Raw genomic sequence first — 17,706 nt, 5'->3', positions numbered from 1 at the left:
CAAACCGGTGAGGTTCTGACTGACCAGAAGAGCATAAATGACTCTTTTCGTTCCTTCTATTGTGATAGTTCCAACTCTAAATGTGAACCCACATCTTACACTTCTTTTTTATCTACTCTTAATCTTCCTCATCTGTCAGAATTAGACTCTGAGTCTTTAGCTAGGCCTTTATCACTTATTGAATTAGAATCATCGATTAAAGTTATGAGCAAGGGGAAATCCCCAGGCCTAGATGAGTTCTACTTGACCTTCTGGTCCGATTTGGGGCCACTTATGTTAGATATGATGCAATATTCGAAACGATCAAGGATCCTTTCCACAAAATATGAACATGGCCATTATATCTCTCCTATTAAAAAATATAAAGACTCTACTTTATATTCTAGTTACTGCCCACTTTCTCTAATTGGTACAGATGTTAAAATTTATGCAAAAGTTTTAGCCTGCCGTCTATAAGATTTTATGACTAAACTTGTTAAATCATGATCAAACAGGGTATATTAAATCTCATTCTGCTTCAGATATACTTCACATAATCTCTTCATCTGAACAATTGATTTCTCCTGCTGCTATACTCTCTTTAGATGCAATGAAAGCATTCGACCATTTGGAGTGGAACTATTTGTGGGCAGTGCTAGATCACCTATGTTTTAGCTAGAGCTAAATATGATTAAAATCCTCTATGCTAATCCCTCAGCCACCATTCTTACTGGCCAGATAAGTTCACAATCATTTCCAATTGGAATGTCCTCTTTCACCTTTACTGTTTGCTTTATCTCTAGAACCTCTTGCTCAAGCTGTACATCAGTCAGAACTTATACTTCCTATATCCGTTAAGAACACTTCACATCACATATCTTTACTTGCAGATGACATATTGCTATTTTTAGATAATCCAGTTCTATCGGTCCCCCACGTTTTAAATGTATTTAATCAGTTTAGTAATCTATCAGGGTACAAAATTAATTGGACAAAGTTATATCTGCTCCCTCTCAATTTTTGAGTTGGGTTTGCAACATTTTCTGGTTTTATTCCAGTGGTGCATTCTTTCACACACTTAGGCATAGATATCTATCCGTCCTTGCAGGATATTGTCTCAAATTGTTTTTAGAAAAACTTAGCTAAAGTCACCCCAGATCTGGCAAATTGGACGCATCTTCCTACTTCTTTCCATGCAAGAATATCTGTTGTTAAAATGAACATCCTTCCTCGCGTTAATTTCTATTCCTCTATGATTCCTCTACAATATTGGAAAAAACTTGATTCAGTAATCTCTCAATATATTTGGAACGGTAAACGCCCCCGAATTAAATTATCTACTTTACAGCGTAACAGATCAGATGGTGGCTGGTCCTTTCCAAATTTTTTAATTATACGCTGACTACTTTACTCTTCGTGCACTGTCAGCCTGGTTTAAACCAAATGTGTCAACCTCATGGTGGGCTATTGAAGAATCTCTTGTTTCTTCACACAATATAGAACATTTGGTTTTTGCTGGTGTCTCACTTAGACAATGTAAACTTCGTTTAGGTCCTATCATAACACATTTTATTTCTACTTGGAGAACGGTGACCAGGAAGATAGAGCCAAACTTGAGGTGGCATCATTCACCTTTGTTCCATAATAATAATTTTTTATCAGGTAAAAACCAATTTTACTTTCCACAATGGATTAAATGTAAAGTAAATTCCTTTGGTGACATTTATGATGACAAAGGCCTGAAATCATTTCAAGATATTAAGGCTCTTTTTAATCTACCAGGAACCTCCTTTTTCATGCATCTTTGTATTAGGTCAGCGCTTCGCATATATGGAGTTCCCTGGGATGCACAATTACCTGTACATCCCTTGCGAAAAGTAATTCTCCCCACTGATAATTCTGTTATTTCTGCTTCAGTTATTTACTCTTTTCTCCTCAAACAATCATACAAACCATTATCCATAACAACTATCTGGTCTAAGGATATCAGTGGTGACTTACAAACTTTATTTTCTGATCAAATTTGGGAGACAATCACATCATCCTCAAAAACCCAAATCATCAGATGATCCATTGGAAATTACTACATAGACTCTATCTGTCCCCTTTAAAACGCTTCTATATGCATGTGTCACCTTCCCCAAATTGCAATTTATGTCTGCAGGGGGCACTCGGTACATATTTAAATTTTTTTGGGGAATGCTTTGCACTTTCTCTTTTCTGGTCTCAGCTTGCTCATGACATATCATTCCTATTAGAAACGGATGTGGTTTTGACTCCAGATCTTTTCTTCTTAAATAACTTTTCTGAATTGGCTCTGTCTCCGCAACAGAGAAACTTACTTTTAGTTGTTCTCACTGCTGCAAAGAAAATGTTAGTCAGTCGCTGGGTTCCTCCCCATTTAATGACCAGATGTGTATGGGGCTTATCTTTGCTTGACATTGTTTCTATGGAACTATCAACAGCTCGTATTCATGGGGCAAAGACAAAAACTTTTGTTTCTTCTTTTTGATGTATAATTTATTTTGAATCTGTGTATATATTTTTTTATTTATCTTGTGATTGGGTATTGCATTTTATATTTTTCTCCACTGTAGTGTCTTGTTTTTCTCGGCACAGTGTGGGTCTGCCTGGTGGGTTGGTGGGTGAGGGGTATGGCTGCAGTCTGGATTGGTGTTATATTTTGTGTTGTACTGAAATGAAAAGAACCCAAAAAATGAAGGGTTGCAATAGGTTTTGATAGAGCTGGTATTGTGTGACTCCAAGTCGTCTTTTATTTCCTGAAGCAAATTAAAAATAACATGGCTTGGCAAACGATATGTTCGGATAATGTGTTCTTTCCAAATAAATGAATACGTGTGGAAAACTCATAGAAATGCATATTCAATAAGGTCAGGCGCAAAAAAATAACTGTGTCCACGCCTTTTCAGCGCTAATTCGTCACTGCGCGTTGTTAGTAAATCCTGACAGTACTGGCGCAAGCTGTTAGTAAAACTGGCCCTTGGAGTTGATAAGACAGCTGTGATTCATTTTATTACATTAACAGAAAGCCAAATAATTTAAAGATTTGTAATATAAAGTATAAAGTTTTATTAGTATTTTCGTGCCGTGACAGTGAGGGTGGTGTATGTGACGTAGCCATGTGCACTTACAAGTCCGACTCATTCTAGCATTTAATGCCGAGGAGGACTCTATAGCCCACAAGACTCTGAAGGACTGAACTCGGAAGGAGGCAGCCTTGGTAGGATGCAGCCTTCCGTTTGAGAAGCACCCATCCTTGCGTTTGCTTTGGCTCTCGTGTTGAGCTATTTCGTCCGATTTCTAGAGCGACTGATTTGGCGCACATCATTCTCTTTCTATGACACCTGCAAACCGCATTCACCGGTTCTATAGCGACACCAACTCTATAGCGGCTTGCCCGAGCATTGCAATTATTTTGCATGTACTAGAATTCAATCAAATGGCTTTCTTAACTTATTTCTGCAAATGTCTTGCATATTATTTCTTCTGCGCTGCTGCGATGACGTTGATAATGGCAGTCCTTTATACTGCTGAACCAACATAGTTCAACTGAGGGATGTTCGGACATGATTTCGGGAAACAGTCATGACTAGTTGGTTACTTTCTCCAATAATGCATCATACTATGGATGTTCATCAGTTAGTTACACCATTTTTATTTTATTTTTTTTGCTGGACATGCCTTTTCTATTTACTGACGTTTTATTTATTTTTGTTGTTTTTTTTTGGTTTTGTTTTTTTTTGCTTTTTATTGCAATAACACATATTTAGGTAATTCAGACAACTCTTGTTGTTCCCTTTATTTGTCACAGTGCTAAGCTAGTTGTGACATTATCATTATCGGAATAAGGATAGGGGCCTGTTTCATAAAACACATTTACCAAATAAACCAGGCTTATTTAATTTAGTCTGACTTATTCGAAATCAAATAAACTGACAATAAGTCAGACAAACTGAAATAAGCCTGGCTTATTTGATAAACTTGTTTTATGAAACAGGCCCTAGGATTATTATTATTATTGTTGTTGTTGTTGTTGTTGTAGCATCAACTGTACGGGAGAAAAAAAAAATCACTCTTATTGCCACTAGGTGTACAGGTACGTTTCATTTGGAAACTACCTATAGGGTAGTGTATTTCAGGTTTTGCAAAAACTGTCTATAGTATACTAGATCCTTTTGTTGCTTGACCCATTTTTTCCCATTTTAGCCACCCTGATAATCTGTGATGAACTTTAGAATGTCAAAATACTAAAAAAAAAAAAAAAAAAAAAAACAGTGCTTCTGCGATCACTCTTAACAAGCTTAAATTATTTTTTTTAACCTTGTAAATAAAGATCAATTCCATATCTTTTAAAAAATAATTAAATTTAAAAAAGCTCTTTATATTATGTGAGCTGTATATTATGCAAGTTATAAATAACTATAATAAAGAATTACCTATGGTAACACTGCAACAGCAAATATAATAGTGGACACAATCAATAAAGAGTACACTATAATAACTTCACATGAATAATGTGAAATCTGTGATAAAATGGTAACGAATCTCTGAACGCAGAGACTCATGTGCACTCAGATCATGTGACCTCATGCTCAGGTGTGGATGGATGCGGCTCAGCTGCTAGGGACTCTGTGACTGATGGCAGAGACTGACTTGGAGAAGAGCTTCATCATCTGTACCTAAATCAGAAACGTCACAGCCTGCTTGCCTGATTGCAGCAACACACATGCATATGCACGATTCATGCACAAATACACATCCACAATAACTCATTTGATGAATTCATGATCTATAAACATCCGAAAGTCACAATCATACATTCTCACAAGACGTCGGAAATGGGGCAATGAGCTGCGGACCAGTGGAAGAGAGACAAATCAGCTTAAACTGTCATATATATTCTTCCCTTATTTACTCTGCTCTCTCGATGTCTCTGGAGGACTAAATGGGCTGTAAAATGATGGATGATTGAGCTGGGTTGTAGTGAGAATTTGGAAACTCAACAATAGCTCAGACTCTGAGAACACTACACACACTCACTATATACCGTATTGCCCCGAATATAAGACAATGTTTTTTTCTTGGAAATACATCTGAAAAAACACGGTCGTCTTATATTCGGGGTCTAGACTTTGACATGTCAATAATACACCCACAACAATAGGTGGCACCAAAAACGCATAAAACGAGTGTGCCATGAAATATGTAATGTGTGTTGTAAAGATCGCAAGTGAAAACAAAAGAAAAAGAAAAGCTTACAGTGGCATGAGTCGTGACTGTCATGTTAGCCTGATGGGACTAAACTTCCTCTGTAAGTGATTTTAAAACATAAGACAGTACCCAGATTTGAAGACTACAATAAGATTTCACTTCTACTGATAATACAATTTTGGTAGGCTACTATGAGATGGATAGCCTAAATGTTATAGAATTCAGATGGGCTACCTGTTATTTCAGTGGTATATCAAAAAGTGTATATTTTTCAATGTCATTGTTGGTACATTTTACCAGTATTTACCATACTTTCAAAACAAAAATTAAAATAGGAAAAATATGCAATTTGAAAATAATTTAAGAAAAAAATGTGTTTTACAGAGCCAAAAAAACAACAACAACAAGATTTGGTTTTCAAAAAGCCTTTTTCCAAAAGGTGCATCTGGAAAAAGTGGGGTCGTCTTATAATCAGGGTCGTCTTATATTCGGGACAAAAATGGTAATACGGAACAAAACAGAATCAGTCATCAGATGTGTCACTGAAACCAGTTTTGGATCAATAGTTGACTGATGCCCAATATGCATTCTAAAACAGAGAACTTTAATGATCTTTATCAGAGCTGACCTCTTATGTTATTATAAAATTACATAACAATGTACTTAAGTCCTACTTAGGTGAAAAGAAAAAAAAAAAAAAAACAATCTTAAATCCAGGGCTCTGAACCGGATCAAGGAACGAAAATGAAAAGCAGAAACTAAATTTTGACTGGAACAGAACCAGAAACAGAAACTAAATCAAATTTTATAGTTCCGAACAGAATCGAACATTTGAAATGGCCATTAATCGGTTAATAATCTAGATACGTCGTGAATATAGATACATTTGGATTCATGCAGAATGAGAGTGGTCAGTTTCACCTTTAATTTGTTTTTGGATTGATGTTTTTACAGCCTAAATGCATAGTCTTAACTTTACAGGATTTGTTGTTGAGAGAAACTAATAACTGTGTTAATGTTTGTAATAATTTTGCTTTACTGGCATTTTAGCCTACATTATTTCTGAATGTAATAATAAAATGTGACGTAAGCCTATACACAACTTATATTTTTTTTCCCTCTCAAAACGCAATCTTATACAAGTAGCGTTTTTTACAACAATGCAGCAAACATTTTTAAATATCTTGAAAAATACTATAATGTCTTTAAAGAGTTTGTTTAGCAGCCTACATTTGGACAAAATCTAGAAAAGATGATGCTGTATTGGCTATGACTAAGCGAAGCGGCTTAAGATACTAGATCTCTTCCTGTTCTTTTCTTTTTGAGTAAAGAAAACGCTGTACTTTATTATTATCAGTGTTGGGGGTAACGCATTACAAGTAACACAAGTTACGTAATCAGATTACTTTTTTCAAGTAACTAGTAAAGTAACAAATTACTTTTTAATTTTTCAAAAAAGTAACGCCAGTTACTTTGTTTTCCCATTTATTGACTGACAAGTCCCCTGTTCCCATATTGGGAGAAATCGGAAGTACAGAGGCGTTGTGTATGAACATGTTACTGTAGTTCTAGACTAAATGTGAATGTGTATTAATTCATCCCACGCAAAAAAAAAAAAACTGATTTAGTATTCATCAAAATGAATTAAAACAGTGAAATGCAAACTCAGAATATGACGCAAACCTGCAATAATTAAATGTTAAATAACACAAATGTATCCAATCCCATTTTATTAACCAATGTCTTTGCTGCTGACCTTTGATGATCCGGTTCAACCATACTAAAAAGCAAAAGTGAAGTGCTTCATTGTTTATTTTATTTTTTTTATTGCTGAAGTGTGCTGAACCTTCTTCTCTGTAACGGGAAGTCAGACTCGAGACACAGGTGAGTTAGAATGAAACGGACGGGTTTATTGAACGGTATGTGGGAGATCGAGACCGAGCTGGATGCAGGCAAGTAGACAGAGCACACACAGGAACACACGAGGGGAACACAGGAGATCAAGGAGACTTGGAGCAACAGGTAAGTAATTCAGCATAGGTTTGAGTCCTTTTCCACTTGGGAGACCAGACAATGTGGCTGTGTGGGTGATTGGTGAATGACAATCAGGTGTGTGTGATTAGTATTCTGGTGATTGTGAACGCTGATAGGTGGAAGAGCCTGGCGTGTCCGTGACAGAATCCCCCTCTCCACGGCCCACTCCTGGGGGCCGAAGATACTGATGTTGTGGTGGGCGACCCCAACTGCGTGGATCTGGATTGTGAGGATGGGAGGCGTGGAATTCTGTCAACAGATTGGGGTCGAGGATGACATCCCTTGGAACCCATGATCTTTCCTCGGGGCCGTACCCTTCCCAGTCTACGAGGTACTCCAATCTACCACCACGACGTCGGGAACTCAGGATCTCCCTTACTGAGTATGTTGTTCCATCTTTCAGTACCATCGGGAGAGGGGGTTCGTCTGTGGTGCCAGGCTCTGTGGAAACAGGGAGAACAGGTGGGTGATAGGGTTTGAGAAATGAAACATGGAATGTGGGCTGAATCCTGTATTGTGATGGACGTTTGAGTTCATACATGACTGGGTTGATTTGATGGATGACGGGGAAGGGACCAATATATCTGGGACTCTGCTTCTTACAGGGGAGGCGCAACCGGATGTCCCGAGTGGAGAGCCATACTTCTTGTCCAGGCTGGAAGATGGGAGCAGGGGCTCTCCGGACATCGGCATGGTGTTGGTGGCATCTTACTGCCCACTGTAGATGTTGGTGCGCTGAGTCCCAGACCCTCTCACTCTCCTGGAACCAATGGGTGACGGAGGGAACCTCTGAAGGTTCCCCTGAACAGGAATGGAGTGAGATTCGTGAAAGGGTTGCCAGAGGGAGTTCTGTGCATACTCGGCCCAGGCAAGGAACCGGTTCCAGGAGTTCTGGTGGCCATGGCAGAAGGTACGGAGGTATCGGCCTATCTCCTGGATCTTTCGCTCCGTTTGTCCATTGCTCCATGGGTGATATCCAGAAGATAGGCTGATGGTCACACCTAGGAGTGAACAGAAAGCTCTCCATACACGTGAGAAACTGTGGACCTCTATCAGATAAGATATCTTCAGGAATGCCAAAGTTACGAAGACATGGTTAAACAGTACCTCAGCTGTTTCCATTGCTGTTGGGAGTCCTTTCAGAGGAAATAAACAGCAGGATTTTGAAAATCTGTCCACCGCAACCAGGATGCAAGTGTTAGTGTCAGATACAGGGAGGTCCGTGACAAAATCTACTCCCAGGTGTGACCATGGACGCCGGGGAACAGGGAGAGGTAGGAGTTTGCCAGTTGGTAAGTAGTGAGGTGTTTTAGCCATGGCACATTCCCGGCACCCTCTCACGTACCTTCTGATGTTATTCACCATTCCAGGCCACCAGAAGCGATCTTTCAACAGTGAGAGGGTTTGACTGGTGACCAGTGCCCAGGGAGGTGTGTGCTGAATGAATGAGTGGTGTTCGTTGACTACGGGGAACGTAGAGGTGATTTGGGGGGCGCCCCGGTGGAACGGGATCGGAAACAGTGGCTGCTGTGATGTAGCCATCTAGGGTCCATTGGATCGGGCTAACAATGAGCTCAGGAGGGATGATAGTCTCTGGATTCTCGGGTTGTTCATCTAGAGCATGAAGTCTTGACAGAGCATCTGCCTTGGTATTTTTCTTCCAGGGTCGATAGGAGATGGTCAAATGAAACCGGGTAAAAAAATAAATAAAAAGCCCACCTGGCTTGTCTGGGGTTTAATCTCTTATGCCGGGCTCACACTACAGGAGTTTTACAATCCTAACCGATTATGAAATCTGGTTGCAGCACACACATAAGGAGAATCTTTGCAGATTATCTTCCCTCAAATCTTAAACATGCACACACTACAAAATTTGAAATTTGTGGCGCATCATACACTACAAGATATTTTTAAGATTATCCTGCCAGAGGGAGCGCCTCACGTGATCTCACGCAGCAGCTCGTCAGCAACGTTTACATAATAGCTAGCATACTAGCAGCTTTCACTCACCCGGTATGTTCAAAACTGAGGCGATTTCACCCCAGCGCTTCTCTTTCTCCTTATCGGTTGTGATACGTGTTCGACATATTATACAGACAATCGTGTTACTACAAAACTTCAAGAAGCAGTTTCCTCCGTCTCCACTATTCAACGGAGCCGTACAGCAGCTATTTTGCGGTCTCCCATTGGTTGTTATAAAGTGCTGACGTAATCATATAGCCGTCATCACCCCGATTTAAATCCCAAATACCAAACATGTTTGATATGATCGGGGCGACCCCAATTTGTGTGCTAGAAGATCGGGAGGTTTAAAGTTCTATCGGTGAATGCCTCACATTACCAGATAATCGCGCCAAACATCGGGACCGATCAAGGTGCTCGACAAGATTTTAACTCCGATTCTCAGGAGGGGGAAATCGGGCAAAAATCCTGTAGTGTGAGCCAGGCATTAGCCTCACGAAGATATTCAAGATTCCGGTGATCCGTATAGACCACAAAGGGATGACGAGCTCCTTCAAGCCAGTGTCTCCATTCCACTGCTGTGATAGAATGGCTCCTACTCCTGATGTGGAGGCGTCAACTTCAACGACGAATGGTCTCTTGGGATCGGGATGCACCAGGAGTGGAGCCGTGGTGAAAGCCTCTTGGAGTTTCTTCATGGCTGTGGTGGCTTCTGAGTTCCAGGACAGAGACTTGGGCTTGCCTTTCAGGAGATTAGCTAGTGGTGCAGTGATGGAACTGTAGTTCAGGATGGATCGACGATAGAAGTTGGAGAAACCTAGGAATCGTTGGAGTTCTTTAACGGTGGATGGAATGGTCCAGGTCTTGATCGCTGTTGATGGAAGGTGCATTTTTCTGCCTTGTGGTATAGTTGAAGCTCACAGAGCCGTTGGAGGACCTCCGAGACGTGCTGGCGATGTTCGGCCTCGTTCCAGGAGTACACTAGGATATCGACGATGTAAACCAGCACAAAGCGGTGGAGGTACTCCCGGAACACCTCATTCATGTAACCAACATTCATGTCGTGGAAGACGAGTAGGACATGTCCTTATTACATGTTATTGTAATTTCTCCTTGCGGAGAAATTAGCTGGCTTTTGGCACAAATGTTCCTCCATTCAGCCCTGAATCTGATTGGCAACACGGATGGAGAGTTGAAGGAAACACTCTAGCCCCATAGTGTCATCGTAGGCAGAGAGATGCAATCCTTGGCTCTAATCCTTGATGGTAAGTGGTCAGTAGGGAGCATTCATTCCAACCACTAGCAGCTGCAAAGGTGCGGAAATGGAGAGTATACTCTTGAATAGACTTCTGACCTAGTTTTAAATGATATAACTGCTCACCAATTGAAGCATCTCCAGCAGGTCGTCCGAAAACCTCTCGTAAATGAGTGCAAAAAGCCCCCAGTGTGTGTGGCCGGTCCATTCTGGTGCCATAATGACTCCGCCCATTGAAGCACTCGACCTGTTAACAGGGTTAGAATATAGGCAATTTTAGCTCTTTCTGCGAACACTGCATGAGAAAGCCATTGCATTCCTCCGCCGAGCCAGAGTAGGGAGCTGGATTGACCATGGGACTGGCTGTGTAGATCGGGGCCGAAGAAGAAATACTGGGTGCAGGATCCGGAGCTGGTGCAATGGTGGTTTGACTTAGAACTCTTCTCATAGCATCCACCAGCTCCTGGAATGGATCAGGGTCTGTTTGATTCATGATGGTATGGTCTGGTCTTCTGTAACGGGAAGTCAGACTCGAGATACAGGTGAGTTAGAATCAAACAGATGGGTTTATTGAACGGTATGCGGGAGATCAAGGAACTGGTGAGTATAGCAGATTCAGAGTCTTTAACTGAACTGGAGATGATACTGATAGTGATGTTCTTGATTACCAGGTCTGACGGAGACGTCGAGGATCGTGGGTTTTCCAGGAGCTGGTGTGACGGAGCTGGATGCAGGTAAGTAGACAGAGCACACACACAGGAACACACGAGGGGAACACAGGAGATCAAGGAGACTTGGAGCAACAGGTGAGTAATTCAGCATAGGTTTGAGTTCTTTTCCACTTGGGAGACCAGACAATGTGGCTGTGTGGACTGTGTGTTCTTATAGTGCTGTGTGGGTGATTGGTGAATGACAATCAGGTGTGCGTGATAATTATTCTGGTGATTGTGAGCACTGATAGGTGGAAGAGCCTGGCGTGTCCGTGACATTCTCCTGTATTCTACTGTACAGACGTTAATTTACTTTTCCTTTAGCCTGAGGTTTATTCATTACACTTTTTGGTGTGAAAGGGCTTTTACAGTTGCTGTTAATAGAACTTCTTATATTAAAAACAAACAATCAAGCCCTGCTCATATTTAAAAAGTAATGCAAAAGTAACGTAATGCAGTACTTTCCATAAAAAGTAACTAAGTAATGTAATTAGTTACTTTTTTAAGGAGTAACGCAATATTGTAATGCATTACTTTTAAAAGTAATTTTCCCCAACACTGATTATTATTATTATTATTAGTAGTAGTAGTAGTAGTATAGGCAAAGAATTTAAAAAATAAAAATAACATTATTAACCAGTATTTTTTCTACTTGAACCGGTTTCGGAACGGTAATAATAGAGAGGAAACGCAGGAACAGAAACATTAAAATATTGATTCTGCTCGGAGTAAACGGATTGATTTTTTTTTTTTTCATTTTCAAGCCCTGCTTAAATTAATTTAATATAAATTTAAACTGTAATATATTTTCATAAAATTGTAAATAACATGCAGTTAAGTTACAAAAACATCACATTCAGTTTGTACCTAAGTGTATTCTTTTAAAGTATACTGCTCAAAAAAATTAAAGGAACACTTTTTAATCAGAGTATAGCATCAAGTCAATTAAACGCCTGGGATATTGATCTGGTCAGTTAAGTAGCAGAGGGCATTGTTAATCTGTTTCATCTGCTTTGGTGTTAATGAAATTAACAACAGGTGCACTAGATGGGCAACAATGAGATGACCCCCAAAACAGGAATGGTTTTACAGGTGGAGGCCACTGACATTTTTTTCCCTACTCATCTTTTCTGACTGTTTTTCACTAGTTTTGCATTTGGCTAGGGTCAGTGTCACTACTGGTAGCATGAGGCGATACCTGGACACTACAGAGGTTGCACAGCAGTCCTACTCCTCCAGGATGGCACATCAATACGTGCCATTGCCAGAAGATTTGCTGTGTCTCCCAACACAGTCTCAAGAGCATGGAGGAGATTCCAGGAGACAGGCAGTTACTCTAGGAGAGCTGGACAGGGCCATAGAAGGACCGGTATCTGCTCCTTTGTGCAAGGAGGAATAGGATGAGCACTGCCAGAGCCCTACAAAATGACCTCCAGCAGGGCACTGGTGTGAATGTCTCTGACCAAACAATCAGAAACAGACTTCATGAGGGTGGCCTGAGGGCCCGACGTCCTCTAGTGGGCCCTGTGCTCACTGCCTGGCACCGTGGGGCTCGATTGGCATTTGCCAGAATGAGCAGGTCCGCCACTGGCACCCTGTGCTTTTCACAGATGAGAGCAGATTCACGCTGTAACATCATTCAGCGTAACCGGTTTGGTGGTGGGTCAGTGATGGTCTGGGGAGGCATATCCATGGAGGGACGAACAGACCTCAACTTGCTAGACAATGGCACCCTGACCCATTGTCAGACCCTATGCTGGTGCAGTGGGTCCTGGGTTCCTCCTGGTGCATGCCAATACCCGACCTCATGTGGCAGAGTATGCAGGCAGTTCCTGGAGGATGAAGGAATTGATACCATTGAATGGCCCCCACGCCCGCCTGACCTAAATCCAATAGAAAACCTCTGGGACATTATGTTTCGGTCCATCTGACGCCACCAGGTTGCACCTCAGACTGTCCAGGAGCTCAGTGATACAAACTACTGAGTACCATTTTGAGTTACTGCAATGAAATTTCAGCAAAATGGATTAGCCTGCTGTGTCATTTTTTCACTTTGATTTTCGGGGGGTCTTTTAATTCAGTTGATTGATAATTTCCATTTATGTTAATAATAATAATAATTCCTTACATTTATATAGCGCTTTTTAGGAACTCAAAGTGCTTTACATTGTGAGGGGGGGGGTCTCCTCATCCACCACCAGTGTGCAGCATCCACCTGGATGATGCGACGGCAGCCATAGTGTGCCAGAACTCCCACCACACACCAGCTTATTGGTGGAGAGGAGACAGAGTGATCAAGCCAATCAGCAGATATGGGGATTGTTAGGAGGCCATAATAGTCAGAGGCCAATGGGCAAATTTGACCAGGATGCCGAGGTCACACCTCTACCTCTGGGATTTTTAATGACCACAGAGAGTCAGGACCTCAGTTTAACGTCTCACCAAAGGACGGTGCTTTTTACAGTATAGTGTGTCCCCATCACTATACTGGGGCGCTAGGACCCACACAGACCACAGGGTGAGCACCCCCTGCTGGTCTCACTAGCACCTCTTCCAGCAGCAACCTAGTTTTCCCAGGTCTCCCATCCAGGTACTGACCAGGCTCAACCCTGCTTAGCTTCAGTGGGTAACCAGTCTTGGGCTACAGGGTGACATGGCTACCAGCTCCATCTTGGCATCCTTTCATTCCTAACACATTACCCAGTCCATATCAGTATAGATATCCAGCATGATATTTTTCCCCATTGAAATCTGGTGTGTTTTCAAGGTGTTCCTTACATTTTTTTTGAGCAGTGTATATTTCCACAATAAGTACTCTTTTTAAAGGTATGCTGATGTTTACTATTTTTTAACAAGGGTCAGTTTACCGAAGGGATCTTATCATAATTTTTTATTCGTTTAGTTAGTGTCACTCCAGAAAGAATAGCAGAGTGTGACAATGTTTGGAAGAACATATTAGGGCTTTTCACACTGTGCTTAACCCCGGGTTATCGACGTTCTAAACACTGCTTTTAACCCCGGGTAAAGATACGTTTCACACCTGTAATTTGAAAGCGGTGTTTGCGCCGCATTTTACCCGGGGTTATGAAACCCTGCTCCGGAGCAGGGTTAGTACCGCATTTGTGGTGTAAACCCCGCATTGTGGTGCTAAGTTTGTTCAGTGTGAAACGGAGCGGTGTTTGCTTGTTGCTGCTGGACACTTGGCAACAGACATCCAATCAGAAATTGAGCAGCGAGGCTCATGTCACGTCAGTAACAGGAAACGCACGTCGTGTAAACTGCAGCCGGTGAGAAGATAAAATTAACATACTTTGCTCCTTGTTCCCTTTCTTTTGTACTTTTGTCCTTGTTTTCTTGCCTTTGTGCGTCATGAGGCCATTCACATGTCACACCCAAAAACACGTTTAAAACGCTAAGCGCGCCGCTTTCTCCTTCTTTTCAAAGCGCTGTAGCTTGCGCTCCCATGGCGACTGCCATTTCTAAGCAACCATGACCTGCGCTCTTCATCAAGACGCAGAAGTTTCAGCAAAGGATAAATGGATTTCCAGCACTAAATCGCTTGCAGTAGCTCTGCTACTAAATGTATTTAAAAATGGCTATCCCTGCCTGTACAGCTGATCAGCTGTTCCTCAATCTTCGCTGATCTAAAGACATAAGCGGTGACGTTTTTAATAACTGGCAAGACGCTGGAAAAGCCGTGTAAACAGGTTGCCTGCTGTTCGTCCAATCAGAGACAGTGGCACCGCAAATATGCAAATAAGAACGTTAACTGGGGTTTAGGAATGTACAGTGTGAAATTTCTGTTAATGAATACCCAGGGTTAACAGTTAACCCCAGGCATAGTATGAGCCGTGTGAAACGTGATTACAGATAACCCAGGATTTCGTTTATCCGGGGTTTAGGATGACCCAGGATTAACAATTTCAAGTGTGAAAAGCCCTATTGTGTTTTGAACTAAAGTTCTGCTGTTCATGTGGGGTGCAAAAAATTCAAAGTTCAAGAAGCTAAATTTAGGTACATCCTTTAGGTAAACTAGTAAAACTATGAGACAATGAAGTGTTCTACATTGTAATATTTTATATTTTTTAAGAAGAGGTGATGTGTAATTATGGGCAAGTCACATCTGTCTCTGCCAGCATATACAAAGACTTCCATTAACTGCAATACAGATACTCTGAGTGCACAGATGACTGGAAAATCAAGTATGGCAGTGATATAGACTACACAAAGTCATCACTTTAAAAAATAAATAAATAAATTATAAACTTAATGAGAAGTCAAATAAGAATGAAAACTTGTCCAAACTGCACACAATATAATGTAACAAAGCAGATCCACGTAATGGATTAATGTGCTATGTAGAAACACCACTAAACCACAATCAAAATGTGAATTAAACCTTTACCTTTTGAGCCTGTGGACGCTACAAAGACAAAAGACAAACTACGATCAAATGAGTGTGTGCGCACACATATTACAACTTCTCATTATGCTCCTGGTCATTACTTCCTAAAGTGGTGTCTGAATCTGAGATGTATTTAAAAGTAAAGGAGAGGTAAGCTCCATTCATTTTCTCCATAGGGAAATAGTTTTTTTTTTTTTTTTTTTTTTTACAATAACTGATAAACCTTTAAATACAAACTTATAAGCTCTGAGGTTGTTAATTGATTATATACAGTGGTGGCCGAAAATTATTAGAACACTAGTATTTTCATCAGCTAAAAAATGGTTTTAAGTCAGTTATTTCTATCTTTTGCTGTTGTGTGTCAGTAGGAAATATCAGTTTACATTTCCAAACATTAATTTTGCCATTAATTGTAATAATCCAGTGAGATTTTTGTGCTCCACACAGAGATCTGATCTGATCATCATCCAGTCTGTCTGGAATGACATGAAGAAACAGAACAAACTGAGACAGACTAAATCCAGAAGAACTGTGGCAACGTTTCCAAAACGCTTCAAGAAAGCTACAGTACTGTTAAAAGCTTTAGGCACTTGTGTAAAAATGCTGTAAAATGAGGATGCAGTCATATATATATATACACTATATATATATATATATATATATATATATATATATATATATTTTTTAAATCTATTAACTTCTTTTAACTAAATTTAAACAACATTTGGTGTGACCATCCTTTGCGTTTAAAGCTGCTTTTGCCCTCGGTGCACTTGAGCATAGTTTGTCAGGTAGTTTTGCAGGTAGGTTTCTTGAAGCATCTTGGAGACTTTGCAAAATGTTAAATGAATTTTGTATTTTGACAAGACAAATAAAAATAACAAATAGGCTACAATTTCTGGACAACCTATATAATTTATTTTTCTCTGCGACACTTTTTCCTATTGTGTTGACATACAGCAAAATGTTGAACAAATTGTATCTTGAAAAGATGAATAAAAATAAGAAATAGCTACAATTTTTGTACAACCTACATTATTATTTTCTCTGTGACATTTGTTTCCTACTGAGTTGACAGCAAAATGTTAAACAAATTTTGTGTCTTGACAAGATGAATAAAATTACAAATAGGCCTACAATTTTGTGCATACTACACTTTTATTTGTTAGCCTGTCTCTCTTTCAGCAGCGGAAATTTAAATGTGAGATTCTGGAAATGAGATCTAAATTTAGCGGGAACAGACGGGTCGGGAAGAAAATTATTCTAAGCGGACAGCGGGTGAAAAAAGAGTGAATATAAAGTGGGAGCGGGTGGGTGCGGAATATAACCTCGCAAGAGCGGGACTAAAATAACAGTCTTGCGCAGACCTCTACAATGGTGTTGACTGCGTCACCAAAAAGGCCAGATGATGACATTGGGCTGTCTAGCAGAAAGGCTTTTTTCTTTGTGCTTGATCCCAGTTTTAGCCATACATGAGGCCCTTGCCGGCACTCAGCTCCTTCAGCAGGTCAGCCTCCTAAGCCTGTAACACCAACGATTTCTCTTTGGTGGCTGGGCCTGACCACTAGTCAGGAAGCATTCTTCAAGTTTACTATGAGGCGCTTCCCATCTTTCCTTAGGCCACTCGATGCTAAGTTTAGCCAACACCCTTATCAAAGCTTTGAGCACCTCCTCAAATGCTATTGAGTGAGGAGACTGCTCTACGGTTGCACTTGGCTCCTGAACTAAAATCTAAACTACGCAGTACAAATTGCGCTCATCTTAGAAAATATGGAAACGTTTGCACTGTAGCCTGATCTGCATAAAAAAATTAAACCAGTACAGACAGTGTATACAAATACACTGCACTTTCAGTGGGCACAATACACAATACTCTTCTCTGTGTGCATGGGGTTCATAAGGTTAACGATGATTTATATGTGGATTTTCACATGAAAAACGTAAATAAATGAGTCACTTACAGTGTTATCAACATAGGCTTCTGTCCACACCATGTCATGCTCTCGATCAATGACCTTCGGTCGACTGAGCACATGCAGATACTCCATCACATTCTCCTGAACATCTGCCAGTGTGGAGATCTGGGTAAAATAACCTGACAACACATAAACATTTTTAAATTATAATTA

At 40.5% G+C, this 17,706-nt stretch overlaps 1 protein-coding gene across 1 annotated transcript in view; it reads right to left on the bottom strand.

Annotated features, from left to right (window-relative positions):
* Nucleotides 1–17,706, bottom strand: part of cacna2d3a (calcium channel, voltage-dependent, alpha 2/delta subunit 3a) — a 248,553-nt gene that overhangs the window by 102,172 nt on the left and 128,675 nt on the right. Inside the window, exons 13-14 of the mRNA XM_058785501.1 lie at nt 17,539–17,672; nt 15,578–15,595 (exon numbers count right to left, since the gene is read on the bottom strand). Of these exons, the coding sequence (XP_058641484.1) occupies nt 15,578–15,595; nt 17,539–17,672 (152 nt within the window). The remainder of the gene's footprint in view (nt 1–15,577; nt 15,596–17,538; nt 17,673–17,706) is intronic.

This window comes from Onychostoma macrolepis, chromosome 08 (genome assembly GCF_012432095.1).
Source record: "Onychostoma macrolepis isolate SWU-2019 chromosome 08, ASM1243209v1, whole genome shotgun sequence".
Taxonomy (NCBI): Eukaryota; Metazoa; Chordata; class Actinopteri; order Cypriniformes; family Cyprinidae; genus Onychostoma; species Onychostoma macrolepis.
The sequence above is the reverse complement of the archived record's forward strand: the minus strand, read 5'-3'. Positions and strand labels throughout refer to the sequence as shown.